Source organism: Tupaia chinensis, unplaced genomic scaffold, assembly GCF_000334495.1.
Source record: "Tupaia chinensis unplaced genomic scaffold, TupChi_1.0 Scaffold000317_1, whole genome shotgun sequence".
NCBI classification, from domain to species: Eukaryota; Metazoa; Chordata; class Mammalia; order Scandentia; family Tupaiidae; genus Tupaia; species Tupaia belangeri.
This window is the reverse complement of record NW_006159810.1, coordinates 1,497,311-1,511,644: the sequence shown is the minus strand read 5'-3', so window position 1 is coordinate 1,511,644 and position 14,334 is coordinate 1,497,311. Positions and strand designations below refer to the sequence as shown.

The 14,334-nt window shown below is 46.0% G+C and overlaps 1 protein-coding gene across 3 annotated transcripts in view; it reads right to left on the bottom strand.

The window, feature by feature from the left end:
* Positions 1–765: 765 nt before the first annotated feature.
* The window catches only part of VIT (vitrin), a 132,482-nt gene continuing 118,913 nt past the window's right edge, over positions 766–14,334 (bottom strand). For all 3 annotated transcript variants that reach the window (XM_006151330.2, XM_027772992.1, XM_027772993.1), the window contains 4 exons: positions 12,486–12,589; positions 8,073–8,299; positions 5,150–5,663; positions 766–1,679 (listed from right to left, as the gene is read on the bottom strand). In XM_006151330.2, coding sequence (XP_006151392.1) covers positions 1,501–1,679; positions 5,150–5,663; positions 8,073–8,299; positions 12,486–12,589 — 1,024 coding nt within the window. In that variant the 3' untranslated portion in view covers positions 766–1,500. The remainder of the gene's footprint in view (positions 1,680–5,149; positions 5,664–8,072; positions 8,300–12,485; positions 12,590–14,334) is intronic.

Genomic DNA, 14,334 nt, shown 5'->3' with positions numbered 1-14,334 from the left:
CCAGGGTGAGTTCCACTTTTCCCCATCACTTTTCTGATTCTCTGGACAGCCACCCTGCCCTCATTTACAAGGGGTGACTGTAGCCCGTAGTCTCTGTAGACACCCAAACATATTAGGTTCCCCTATCATCTTCATTTTAATTGCTAGAAGATATGTGAACTTGCCAGAAAGGGAAGGCAGAAGGGAGAGAGAGAAAGCACCCCCAATAGGGCATAGTCACTCTGTGACCCTTTCTCCTCTATTTCTCTTTTTGTCAGGATTTGGGGCACACGTTTGCCTAGTGTGTTTTTCAAGCTGCCAGGGCTGAGATTTGAACCATGCTATTGGCCATGTGAGGTCCAACTGCCATAACCACCAAGCCATGTGGCCAGCCCAACATGTACTTTTATAGAACGTAACTTATCAAGTATGTCATCTCTATTTATGACAATTTTGAATGCTTCCCCATTGCACATGGATTTCCTATCCTCATAAGTCCTTGGCAGAAGTTAGAAGTAAAGGTGAAGTTCGGCCATATTTTTTTCAGTTAATTTTAATGCAACTCTCAATAATAACATCTAGTTAAAATGAAAAGTCCAGGTTAAATGTTAAACAGGCATAAACTGGGCCTCTCCCAGGAAGCAGCTTTAACACTAAAGGCTTAGAGTAACTCAGTGGTTTCTAATCGTGGCATTATTTAGAAATCACCAGAGAGCTCTTCAAGCACGTCAATGTTCAGACTCCATTCCCAGAGAATCAGATGCCACTGCTAGTGGGGTGGGCTTGGGAACCAGCATTCTTGTCTCCCAAGTGATCCTACTGTGCACACTTAAAGGCAAGATTGGCTTCATTCTCCAGGACCAATTACTCCTAAGCGGTATATCACAAGTGTTGGGTGATTAGGGTGATAGCAAGGAGGAGGTGAACTGGGAGAAGTTATGCCGTACTGTCCCTGCACCTTGGCAGGAGTGTCATCCCTTTGGGCTAGAAGTGAGCACACAGTTTGCGCTCTGGAAATGGGAAGAGCAGATGGAGGCCCCACCACTGACCCTGTGAAGACTACAGAGAACACAGTCAGAAAGATCGTGTGTAATCCTTTCAGACATTTAATGAAGCCATCCCTCCATTCTCATGACAGAAATGAAACGTATTGAAGCTTACAGAGTTCTAATGAGAAATAGAAATAAAAAAAATCAGCTCACACAAGCTCTACTTGAGTCCATCATAAATGCTGCAGTCTATTCTGAACATTTATTCTGAAAACAATTGTCAAACTGTAAAATCCCCTGCATCCTTCAAATAGTGTATCATTTTTGATAATTCTACAAATTGATGATCACCTTTCCAACTCCAAGTTTGAAGCGTGGAAACCCCAATAGCAAAGAAGAGTAACAATGCATCTGTTTTCCCCAGCCCTACCCAAGCCATACTGCCCTCTGCGTGCCCCATAAAGCATTGAGGGTTGTCCAAGGAGTCCGCCAGGAAAGTAGCATTTGCTGGTGCCTCTTGCCTGCTCTAAATTCAGTTCCGAGGCTGTGAGTTGAACTCTGTGCAAATGTTCTGGATGATCCTGGGGACAGTTTTGTAGAGGTTGTCAAACTCGTCCACGAAGAAGGAGTGGTCCCTGGCAGGGTGAGTAGCAATGACTTCCAGCTCGTCCTGTGCAGCCCATACAATGCCAATTGCATAGGTGATCACCCCTGTGGGGACAAAGGTTAGATGAAGTAAATGTCCCCAAAAGAAGGGAAGGTACTGCTAATGATTGCTTTCCTGTTTGTGCTACTGGCACAAATCTGAAATCAGAAATGTGCCAAAAAATAAAGCTGTACTGACATCTAGGTTTCCCAAATTAAGACTAAGTATGGCCATCCATTCATCCATTGGTTCATTCAATAAATACTTTAGAGCATCTGCTATATGCCAACCCTATTAATTATTATTAGTCTATTATATTAAGACTCTATTATATAATAAGACTCTATTATAGTCTTTGGGGGAAATAATAGACAAAATAAAGAATGATTTTATAGTAAAGAGTTTTTGCCCATATGGAAAGCCAAACAAAATCTCAGAGAATCTTAAATTCATCAAAAGTCAAATTCAGGGGACCAGCAGATGGTGTAATGGTTACATCCCTGGACTCCCATATGGTTCACTGTGGTTTGAGTCTCAGACCCAGTGACTTAAAACTCACAATGGGTGCGTGCGCGTGTGTGCCCAAGAGGAGAGTGGAGGAGAAGGGATTGCAGCGGGCTCATCTACCCTGGGGAGTGATTTCTCATTTTTGTCTCTCGGTCTCTCCAGTGCATGCATGCCCTATAGGGAAAATATCTCTCTACGAAAAGGAAATCAATTCAAGATTTTAAAACCTAGAACAGTGGAACTGAACCACTTTAGGCTTGAGGGCAACTTTACAAGCCATAGACTCATTCTCAGTGCAGAAACTCTGGCCCAAGGCCTCAGAGAGATGCTCAACTAGCATCTACTCTTCACCATTCTGAAGAAAGGATTTCAAGAAAAGAAAGGGGCGACCAACTGTGTTGAATGCTGCAGGAAGATCATGTAAGACCAAAATGAAAAAGTGCTCATTGGACTGAGAAAAAACAGCTGAATTGCTGTGAGTTGAGAGTGAAAAGCAAAGATGTGAGGACAGCATATAGACTTAGTCCTTTGTAGAAATTTGACTGTGAAGGGGAGGAAGCAGGTGGTGACTGGAGCAGAACATGGAGTCGAAGAGAATGTTATTCTCTGAGGAAGGAAATGCCTGAGCATGTCCAGGTAGAAATGGGAAAGCACAGATTAAATGTAGTACACGGTGAGTAAAATGCCCAGTGGAGAGAGGACAGAACCCAGAGACCAGTCATCCATTCTGAGTGGGAACATGGAGATCCTTGTGCTCTCATGGTCCTTGACTTGGGTTGGGGGCAGCAGGTAAGCAGGCACTTGACCTGACTCTACAAAACTCCACTCCCATACCTCCTTCAGGCTGGCCAAGTGGGTTAGCAAGATGGCTATGAAACTGCTATCAGAGCCTGGGTGAGGGCATCTTTCCCAGGCACCTGCCCCGCAGTCCCAACAGCAGCCCATCTCACTACCTCCAGCGTTTTCTGGGTGGCCTGTCCCGCAGACTGGAGAGCTGTCTGCACTTCACATGGTTCTGGTCCAAGCTCCTTTTCAACTGTGTCCCGTTAAGCTGTGTTTAAGCTGCCAGTCACTTTTCTTCTCCAGTTACTTTTCTCTGAATAGTGTCTAGATTGAGAGGAGCCAGCTTTGGGCTTTCAGCTGCTGCCACACCCTTCTTGTACAGAACCTTCCACTGGCAATTCTGATAAATGACCCCTGACCCTGACTTGACTACTCTCTAGGACACAATGCTTATTACGTTTTTAGACAAATCTTAGTGTTAGGTTGAGTAGGAACTTGCCTGTATATAATTTGCCTTGATTGGTCCTAGATGTTTTTTTCTTAACTTTTTTTTTTTTAAGTTTTTTTCCATAGGGCGTGAGTGCTTGCTGGAGAGAGAAACACAGAAAGTGAGAAATCATCCCCCGGAGGTGGGGTGAGGGCTGGCCACACCACAGTCCCTTCTCTTCCATTCTCCTCTTGGGATTTTGGCATGCATGCACATATGCCCAGGGTGATTTCCAAGTAGCTGAGTCTGGGGCTTGAACCAAGGCCCACCATGTGAGAGTCCAGTACCTTAACCACCATGCCACCTGCTGGTCCCATTGGTCCTTATTCTTAAAAGCAACCTGGTAATTCCTAGGACATTTCTCTCAATCTTCCCTTTTCCTGATGAATAGGTCACGGATACCTGCTGGGTGAGGCCTGAAAGGTACATGTAGGAGCTGAAGTTGAACTGGGGACAGGCTTCCAAAAAAGCAGGTACGTTCTGCAGGATTATAGCCGAGAGCTGGCCCATGTGGCTCAGCCCACTCCTTGAAATGTTGGGCAGGATGCTTCTGAGCCTAAAACCACCTTCATTCTGCCCAAGGGACCTCATGATCACTGCATGCAGGCTAACTACCTCACCACAATGTGTCCACGTCTCTGTTCTGCCAAGGGTAGACCACAGGAAGACGCTGTCTAAACCCTGTGTCTGGTTACTTTAGATCCCAGAGCTAGCACTGCTGATTCCTTAAGGCTTGTTTTAGGAAGAGTTTAAAGCAGCATTCAACAACACAGAAAATCCTGCAAAATAACCCAAGTTAAATATAGGCACAGAAGAAAACGCACAACCCACAGGACTGGGTGAGATCTGCACACAGGTACTTCTCTGTAGGTCTTCAGTGATCACTGACTGCTTGATAAGCTTTTATTATTATAATTGTTACTGTCACCACTGGGCTTTTCTCCAGATTATTGGTATCTTCATGATATTTTATGGCATTTTTCAGAACGGTGTTTAGCTTTACTTATTCATTCATTTTAAAATTTTAATTTGACCAGAGTGCAAGAGAGGGAAAGTAAGAAAGCAGGCCACCAGGTTCAGGACTCGAACTGTGGTAGGCCATGTGGGAGTGCCCAGCGCCTTAACCACCATGCCAGTTACTGGCCCCAGATTCCCTTTTTATGTGTCACATTCTCTCTGGGAGTGCCTCAGGATGTAGAACATAAATGTGAAGGCTCTCTCTGTATCTCTCTGGTGACTACACATGTCCTCTGGCAAATTCCTAAAAATCAAAAAAGGAAAAGATTAAAGTTTTCAGTTACCCACAGGTGTCATGTTTGTGATGACACTTTGTTTTGTTTTGTTTTCTTTTTTTGGAGAGGTTTTTGCTGTAGGATGTGTGTGCTTGCCAGAAAGACAAAGACAGAAAGCGAGAAATCGCCCCCCAGGGGGATGGCCATGCCGCAATTCCTTCTCCTCTGTTCTCCTCTCAGGATCTTGGGCATTCACACGTGCCCAGTGTGAGTTTAAGCCACTGGGTCCGGGACTCGAACCACGGTCAACTACATGGGAGTCCAGCAACATAGCCATTATGCTAACTGCTGGTCCCTGTGATGACAGTTTGGAAACTACCTTTCTGCTGCTTTTGATACCTCTTCACTACTCAGAGGGACCTGCAGTGTTTACACCCCTAATCCTATCCCTGTGGTTTTGTTCCACTGGCCCACTATGCCCCAGAGAGAAGCCTTGCCCTCAGGCTAACTGGCAAGACCAGCTTACCCTTCTGGTGGGCAGCCATGGCTGGTATGCGGACATCATCGTAGGACCTCCCATCCGTGATGAGAATCATTAATTTCCTTTTGTTGGGCTTGGACTTCTGGAAGAGCTGCTCCAGGGCGTAGTTGATGGCAGCCCCTGTGCTGGTGCCACCACTCCAGTACCCCACCCTCTTGATGGCATTGAGGATGTCTGGCTTGGTGCTGTACTTGTCAAACCCGAACTCCAGCCGCTGCTCGTAGGTGTACTGCACAGCCCCAATGCGTGTGTCTGTGTCTGAAATCTCAAACTCTTTGCTGAGGTTGGCCACAAACTGCAGAACTGTGCGGAAGTTGCCTGTCCCCACACTGCTGGAGCCGTCAATGACGAAGCCAATGTCAGCCGAGTTTAAGCAGGTCTTGCTGCAAGCCAGGCGGTCAGTGTCACAGACCCGCTTCACCAGGGGCTGCACTGTCTTGTGGAGGCCGAACCAGCTCTGCACATTGAGTGAATAGAAGCCATTTGTTCTGCACACAGCCTGGAAGACAGAGGGAAGGGACAGTAGCCAGGGCAGGGGTCAAATTGTCCAGTCTGTCACCCATTATCCCTGGTCACCAGAGCAGTTTTCTGCACTGGTTCTCCTAATGTGCTTTCTCCACCTCAGTTCACCCAGCCAGGTCCTCACTGGGGCAAAGACCCCTTGACTTGTCTCTGGACTCACTCCTACCCCCTCCGCCGTGTCTTGTTTCATGGAAAGCTCTCTACTAAGCAGATTCATAGAGAGATGTAAGTTAATGATTTCTGTTTCATATTTGTGCTTCTCCAGACAATTTATTTGCCCTGGCAGCCAGCCACCAGATAGGCATTGGTGAGCACCAATGCATGAGAGGATTAAAAAAAACCTTTGTTGGGATTGGAAAAATAGAAGACATAATGCAAACTGCAACTAGAGAAATGCTTCCAGAGCTCTGCACCCAGCGGGAAGGGGTCCTGCAGTTGCTGAATGGGCAGATGTGTTAGGGGTCACACTGGATGCTATTAGATTCTCTCATTCATTTCCCACACTAACCCTACAAGGTAGAATTATAACCCCTTGTCATGAAGGAACTGAAGGCCAGCTACGATGGAACTTCCCAGAGTCCCTGAGACTAGAACACAAATCTACCTTCAAAACCCATGCTCTGCCCTCTGGACAACCCTGCCTCCAGGAAAATGAATATTTATTTACTTGTGCCTAAGCTTGTTCCAAAAAAAATTTAAGTTAACGGTGAATAAACCTAGAACAAACTGGTTGGTGTGCTCCTGGAGGTGACTGCGCTAGTGTTCCTAAGGAGACAGGAAGCGTTTCTTCCCTGCCCTTGCCTTGGGGTCGGTGGAGTCACGGAGAGAGTCAGACCTGATGACTACAGATGAACTTGTAGAATTAAAAAATTATTTTAAAATCAGAAATGGCTTAAAACTTTCCTAGGGAAGAAAAATATATTTTTTTAATCTGTACAAACCTGAACGAGGTGCGTAATACTCCATGGGCGAGGGGGCATGTGAGATGGTGATGGATGGAGAGGAGGGAGTCTCACCAGGCAGCCCGAGTGAAGTCATGGCAGGAGAAAGTGGTGGTGTTAGGCCCTGAGAGGAGCCAGGAGCCAGATGGCCGGAGCACAGGGCCTGTGTGTGTGTGTGTGTGTGTGTGTGTGTGTGTGTGTATGGGGTCATTGTGTGTATGTGTGTGGGGGTCATTGTAGAGGGGCTGTGAAGGTGAGACTTGAGAGCAGTGGGGAACAGTGAAGGGTTTGGAGCAAGGAGCCCACAGAACCAGAGGAGCTCTTCATAAACATGAATTGGGTTTCACTGTGGAAAAAATAAACTGGGGACTCTGAGGAGGGAGAAGGACCAGGTGTTGAGCACCAGTTTGAACTGGGGAGGTGGCAGTGGGCGTAGCAGAGAGCAGACAGAAATATGTGATGTGGCAGTGGGTGAGGACTTCTGCGATGACACTGCCCTCTGGGGTGGGTGGGAGGTTGTTCACGTGAATTCCAGAGAGGGAAGCAGTCTGGGTGGGAAAGATGATGAACTTGGCTTATTGCACGTGGGATTTAAGTTTCTGACAGGACCCCAGGTGAAGAAGTCAGTCAGCTGGAAATCAGTGACCACAGAGCTCAAAGGGCAAAGGCTGAGACTGTGGTCCTGGAGAGAGTCCAGAGAAATCATGAAGAAAGAGCCGGGGATCAAGTCCTGGGGAAGACCGCAGTTACGATGCAAGACAGGAAAAAAAAAATGAAGTAAGAGCCATGCCACATCCTGCAAGTCAAAGGGGAAGAGAATTTCAAGGATTATGAAGTGGTCAGCGGTTTGATATGGTGCAGGAGTTTGGGCCTTAGGAGCTCTAAACACACAGGTATTAAACCTGGAAGGGCATTGAAGAGACCTGTCCTAGGGGGTCTTTATTTCTTCTTCAAAGCTGGAGCCTTTCCTTTGGAGGAAGTTTTATGTGGAGTCCCAATGTGTAAACCACTGGCTTTGGTGGAATGGGTGTGGGAGGCCTAGATCCACACCCTGTCCTCCCCCCATCTCCTGCCAGGCTTTTCCACAGAACCAGGAGTAGCATTTGAAAACATGGTCTCACTGATCTGGTTTAATACCTCCTTTTTCTGGTTTATCAGATTGGTTAGTTTGCAGAGTGTGTGCATGTGAGACTATGTGTGTGTATGTGCATGAGACAATGCATTTACACACGTGTGCATGCTTGTATGCCTGTGTGAGCTCCTGGCCTGGAGTGGGAGTAGGGTTTTGCTTTGAGCAAGTAATTACAGGTTCTAGACCTAGCAGTCCCGCCTTGGCAGCCCTGTTGCCTAGAAGTAAGTTTAGCAGACATTAAAAGGAATGAGGAAACAGCAAGGAGAGGGTTACAACCGTTGGAGAGCAGGGGACCTTAGGTCCGGTTCCATACCTTGTTTGCGAAGTTGGGCTCCATCACGTATTGCTTCTCGTTTTCAACAGCACCTTCAATGGTGATGAAGAAAATGTTGATTCCCGACTCCCTCGCGAGTCGTGAAGCCTCCTCCACTTTATCTGTGGGCCAGCCGTCCACCATCACCACAGCCACATTGGGAGCACCGCCTCTGTTTCCATTGGCTTTGGAAAAGAAGTTCTTGGTCACAAAGGAGATGGCACGACCTGAGAGAAGAAGAAAACTTGTGTTCTGAGTGATTATAAATACAGGAACAGAGCACAGCAGCCCAAAGGGATAAAAAAAAAAAATAAAAGCAAAACAACACTTATTCCCTCTGGTCTTATTTATTTATTTGCCAGAGGGCATGTGTGCTTGCCGCAGAAAGAGAAAGAGAAGGAGAAAGGGAAAGTGAAAAAGCAACCCCTGTGGGGGGGTGGTCATGCCACAATCCTTTCTCCGTCTCCCCTCCTTTTAGGATTTCGGGCATATGCACACATGTGTCCAGTGTATTTCCCAGGCTGCCAGGTCCAGAATTTGAACTGCGAGATCGGCTCTGTGGGATGCAGCTGCCTTAACCACCATGCCATCAGCTAACCCCATTTCTTTTTTTAAAACCTCTTTATTTTTAGGCAGATACCTTAGTAGCATTAAGCACTTCCATACCGCTGTGCAATCATCACCGCTATTCATTTCATTCTCCAGTTTCATTTTAAGCCTTCAACCTCTAATTGTCTCTTGTCTTTTGTTTAAGAAAAAGTTGTAGGGACCAGCAAGCATGTGAAAAAGATTTCCATAAGCACAAACGGGCTCCTTCTCTGCCTGGGTGCTGAACACACACTAAGCCCCTAAACTGGCCCCAGGTTGTTTCTGAGCACGTGGGGTGGGAGGAGTGACAGTAGCCGGCTCTTGGCCTCTGTAGGCTGCGTCGAGCCTGGTGCTCCAGGAGCTGCTGGGTGTGGAGAGCTGTATTCTGGGGTCAGCGGTATCTTTTCTCCAGTTCCAGGCCAGGGGCGCACGTCTGGCTGATCAGGAGAGAGCTGCACCCGCTAGGAATTGACTGTGTGGTAGCCCTGGTTGTGCCACCAATGGACTGTGTGGCCCTGGGTAAGTCACTCTAGGTGTCTGGGTCTAGATGTCCATAACAATCTGCTTCAGTTGAGTGCAGCAGTCATGAGGTGTTATGAAGCCGCCTGACATGCCTTTCCCAAGGGTACACCTCACACTCTGCTGGCCCTCGTTACGTTTTCGGCGGACCAGAACAACCCACTGTTCCAGTTCATCAGGACTTGGCCAATTTGAGCACTGCGAGTCCCACATTCTTCTGGGATAACTGAGATGACTGATCACCCTAGAGACGGCATGCCTGCATAGAAGAAAGCTCTTAATGTGGGCTCTGTGGACCTCGGGACACTGGGGCTACAGCCATACATCTCCTGTAATCCTACACAGTATTTCAGGTATATAAGTAGCTATCTGGACAGAAAGGCTAGAGCTTTCATGAAATTTTCAAATTTTTACCACCTCCTTTAAACTTTAGGGTTAATACTGCCCTCAGTGCTTCTCTGGTTTGGGCCAGCATCCTGGCTGGCCAATGGCTAGAATAATCTCACCTTTTGAATGAAGATATCAAGTAGGTACATGCAAAGAATGTCTTGAAGAAGCCATGGGAACTGGCTGCACAGAATCTAGGTACTAAGGGAAAACCTTGGCTGCTGAGAACTGCTTTTATTAGCAAGGGATAATTTCTCTCAAGACCCAAAGCATTCTTTTTAATTTTTTTTCCTTCAATTTTTGCTACAAGGTGCATGAACTCGCCAGAGAGACAGAGAGAATAAGAAATTGGTCCCCCAGAGGAATGGTAACACTATGGTCCCTCTCCCATTCTCTTCTTGGGATTTTGGGCATGAACACATATGCACCCAGCATGTTTTTCAAGCCTTCAGGTTCAGGACTCTAACTGTTCAGTCAGCCATGTGTGATCCATCCTCCCCAACACCACACCACTGGCTGGCCCCCAAGACCCAGTATTAGGCACCTGTTGGCAGAGCACAGGGAATCATAGAAAATCACCTCAACCTCACCTAACCTTAAATTTAGAGATCACTGTGAATGAATGCTCAACACACTTTCCACTCTGTCTTGAAGGCAGAGGCTGGGAATCAGAAACTTAACATTGTTCAGACTCCCTACAGCCTCATTTCTAGCTCTGTTCTAGCGCTTGCATGAGATTTAGAAGATGAAAGTGAAGCAGAAGAGTACTTTTGTTTCTGCTGTTTCTGATGACTTGTATCTGTAGGGTATGTGGCTTCTCTGGAGCACTGGTAGCAGAAGTGCTGTGTTTGGTTGCCAGATTTGATGGTAGGAGGTGATAGGGTATGGAGCTTCCATTCTGTGGGTGAGAATGGGGCAGGTAGGCTATCAGCTCTGGGGCTGATAGCTGTAGCAACAACTTTATGATTATGGTGACTATTAGATTCCTGAAGAGGTTATACTGTAGAATTCAGAAGTTTCTTGATCTTGGATGAAACACAAGCTCCCTTGGAGGCCCTGATTCTGTAAGAAGTCTTCAGAAGTCATTCTGAAAGCTCAGATTATGGTCTGCTTCTCCAGCCTTTCCATAGTTTTCAATACTACTTCATACCCGAGACCTCTTTTTGCTTGGATCAGTTATATAGATTCTGTCCTCTTTACTAAAACCCTGAATAAGAGAACCAGCAGTTAGTATAATGGCTATGTTGCTGGACTTCCACGTAGTCGACCACAGTTCGCGTCCTGGACCCGGTGACTTAAAATTCACGCTGGGTGCGTTTGCGTGCATGCCCAAGATCCCGAGAGGAGAATGGAGGAGAAGGGACTGTGGCATGATCATCCCCCCTGGGGGGTGATTTCTCGCTTTCTGTCTCTATGTCTCTCTGTCTGTCTGGTGAGCGAACATGCCCTATAGTGAAAAAAACTCTCAAAAAAAAAACCCTCCCAAACAAAAACAACAATAACAAAAAACCCTGAATAATACAGAGGAAGTGTTAGAACATGTCAGTCATTGAAAAATGGCACATTGATTGGATTAAGACACCTCTGCAATATCAATGAAATTGAGTGCCTTTTGAAGATTTTTTTCCCATTGGAATTTTTAAGCATTAAGTAAAAACATTAGAAATGGGGCCAGCAAGTGGCATGGTGGTTAAGATGTTGGCTTCCCACATGGATGACCATGGTTTGAGTCCTGGGCCCATTGGTTTGAAAAATTACACCGGGTGTGTGTACATATGTTCCCAAAATTCCTTAAGGAAATTGGAGGAGAAGGGACTGTGGCATGGCCATTCCCCCTGGGAGGTGAGTTATCATTTTCCTTCTATCTCCCTCTCGTGAGTGCACTTGCTCCATGGCAAAAAACAAACAAACAAACAAACAAAAAACCACCAAAGACATAAGAAAACAGAAACACTAAAAAATAATCAGAAATCAATTATCATGTTTGTGATGAGGATAATATTAATTTTGGAGCATGAAGAACAGTGACTTGACAGGTGTTCATTTAGAATTGTTTAAAACTGAAAGGCTTTATATTTGCTAAATACTAGTTGTTCTGGTCTCTACATAGATGGACACTGTGGTAAGGAAGGAAAGTAATCACATTTACGTAACTCCAAGGATGTTTCCTCAAAGACAGTTCTATTCATTGCATGTGCTCTATGCCAAGCAACTGTATTTCATGTCTCCATTTCCTTGGACAATGTTGGTAGAAACCTTGAGAACTTGTCCTTGAGAACTGAACAATAAGCCCATTATCCCCTACCGCAGTGCCCTAAAAGCCAGACTACCATTTATAAACAAATCCATTGGCATGAGCCCTTTGACAGTCTTTGAGTTTAGTTAGTGTGAAACTAATGTCCAATCACCTCTGGTGAACTAGTAAATCATAGTTTCTGGTCTTACCCCACTGAGGACTAGCTTCTGGTTATCTCCCTGAAGGCTTACACATCACTAGAGACTTAGCTTGAAAGAGAGAACCTGCCTCTCTTCACACAGTCCTCACTACAATAGTAACTGATTGGGACTAGATACTCAAGGGTCACTGAGGGGCTTTCTAAGTGGACTTGGTCATACAGTTTAATGTTAAATAGCTAATGGCTTGTAGGTCAACCAGAAAATAGTCACACAATTGGTCCTGCGTGTTCAAAGACGGCTGTAACCCAAGGAAGCAAGCACATAGGAACTCTGCAGTGTTTGAGTTCTAGTGATTCTTGCCCCTGATTCCACAATAACACTTTTTAAAAAAAGATACAGATATTATGTAAGTCATTGCTTGATGGATTAATTTTCCTTCTTATATAAAAAATTTCAGGTGAATAACATGTGGGAAGAGAACCATGGTAGCAAGACAGAATTATCTGAATCTGGATCACATACCTACATTAGAAAGCCCTCCTCTTTGGGTAATTTTCTTTATGGCTGTCTTCAGATCTTGGGAATTCATGTGAGTCTTGAGGTTAAACTGGGTAGCAGGGTTGTCTCTGAAGAATCAGAACAAGAAATAAAAATGAGGTTCAAAGTTGTTACCTTTGTGGGAAGGCAGAAATTATGGTTGATTCTTTTACAGACCAATAGAATGAAAACTGCTTCAAACTTTTAAGCTGTGGTTTATAAAATGTCCCACTGTGGACAGAAGTAATGGCAAGACAGAGAGGCTGGGATCCTCAGTGTGTGTAGAGAAAAGCAGGTTATTTCAGGACTCAGATAGTGTGTGTTCTACTTCGTGCTAATTCCTAACTGTGTGATCTTGAGAAGTCACTTAACTTCTCTGGGTTTCAGTTTATTCATCTGGATAAAAACATCATAGTTTCCATACTGCTAATGAACAGGACTGTTATCGAATGAGATTTCTGGGAAATGTAAGGGTTTCATCTCTAGGGTCCTCAGTGTCCCCAGGCTGCCCTAGACCCTCTTCTCCAGAGAAGAGAAAAATCTCAGCTGATAGTTATCAGCACTAGTATTAAATTGATGTGACTAGTGGTGTTAAGAAGCAGACTACTCTTGGGAACCAGCAGTTAGCGTAATGGCTATGTTGCTGGACTCCCACGTAGTTGACCGCGGTTCGCGTCCCAGACCCGGTGGCTTATAACTCAAGCCAGGCGCGTGTGCGTGCATGCCCAAGATCCCAAGAGAAGGGATTGTGGTGTGACCATCCCCCCTGGGGGGTGATTTCTTGCTTTCTGTCTCTAGGCGGGCGACTGCCCCCAAAGGAAAAACACCCCCAAAAAAAAAAAAAAAAAAAAAAAAAGCAGACTACTCTTTTTTCTCATTGCTCCTGGGACCCAGATGAGATTTAAATCTCACCCAGAAGGTCAACATCATTTTATTGAGGACTGAAAAAGATTAACTGGAGAGGAGTGAATTCAATGGAGAAATAGAATCCTGCTCTAGAGATGGGTCTCTATGGGTCTGCCATGAGGATAGACCCTGAAGTGGCTGAGCAGAGGGCATGGAACACCCTCAAAGACCTAGCAGAAGAGTACTGGAGGGATGAGACTCTGCCAGGTGGGTGTGTACGCCCACACCAGGATGGGGTGGAATGCACAGTGAGATCGCAGCTCAGGAAGCACTGACACTCACTGCGGGAGGGCTGACTTTGTGGGTGCATGACTTGTGCACTCAAACAGGGCTGGTGCTCCCGAAGGGCCCACACTCAGTAAGGCCCACGCCTGGGTTAATGCTCTGCTGCTGTTTTTAAGCCTCATCATTTTTCAACAGGGGACCCTGCCAGCAAGGCTGCAGGTTACCAAGTTCTTAAGAGGGGAGAAAAAGACTTAATTTTTTTTCTTTGTATTGAAAAAGAAAATTTGCCAGAGGATGGGGATACTCGAAGAAGAGAGAGAGAGAGAGAGAGAGAGAGGGAGAGAAGGAAAATGAGGGCACGTCTTCCTTGGGGAGTGGTCATGCCACAGTCCGTTCTCCATATCTCCCTCCTTTTGGGATTTTGGGCACCCATATAGTCGGCCATGTGGGATCCAGCCACCTACACCGCAGGTGGATCCATGAGCAGGAGACTGAAAAGCAGCCTTTCCACAAACAAGACACCAGAAGTAGATCGGGAAGCTGCAGCTCTAGGCAGTTTGTGGTGAGAACTCCAAGAGTGTGTCTGCTGACAGCTCACAAGTTCTTGGGGGCCGAGACAGGCAGGACAGAGACCAGGAAACAGTTGCCAAGACCTGAGAGAGAGGAGACATTCTCTGCCTCCTTCCTTCCCTTCCTCTTTCCC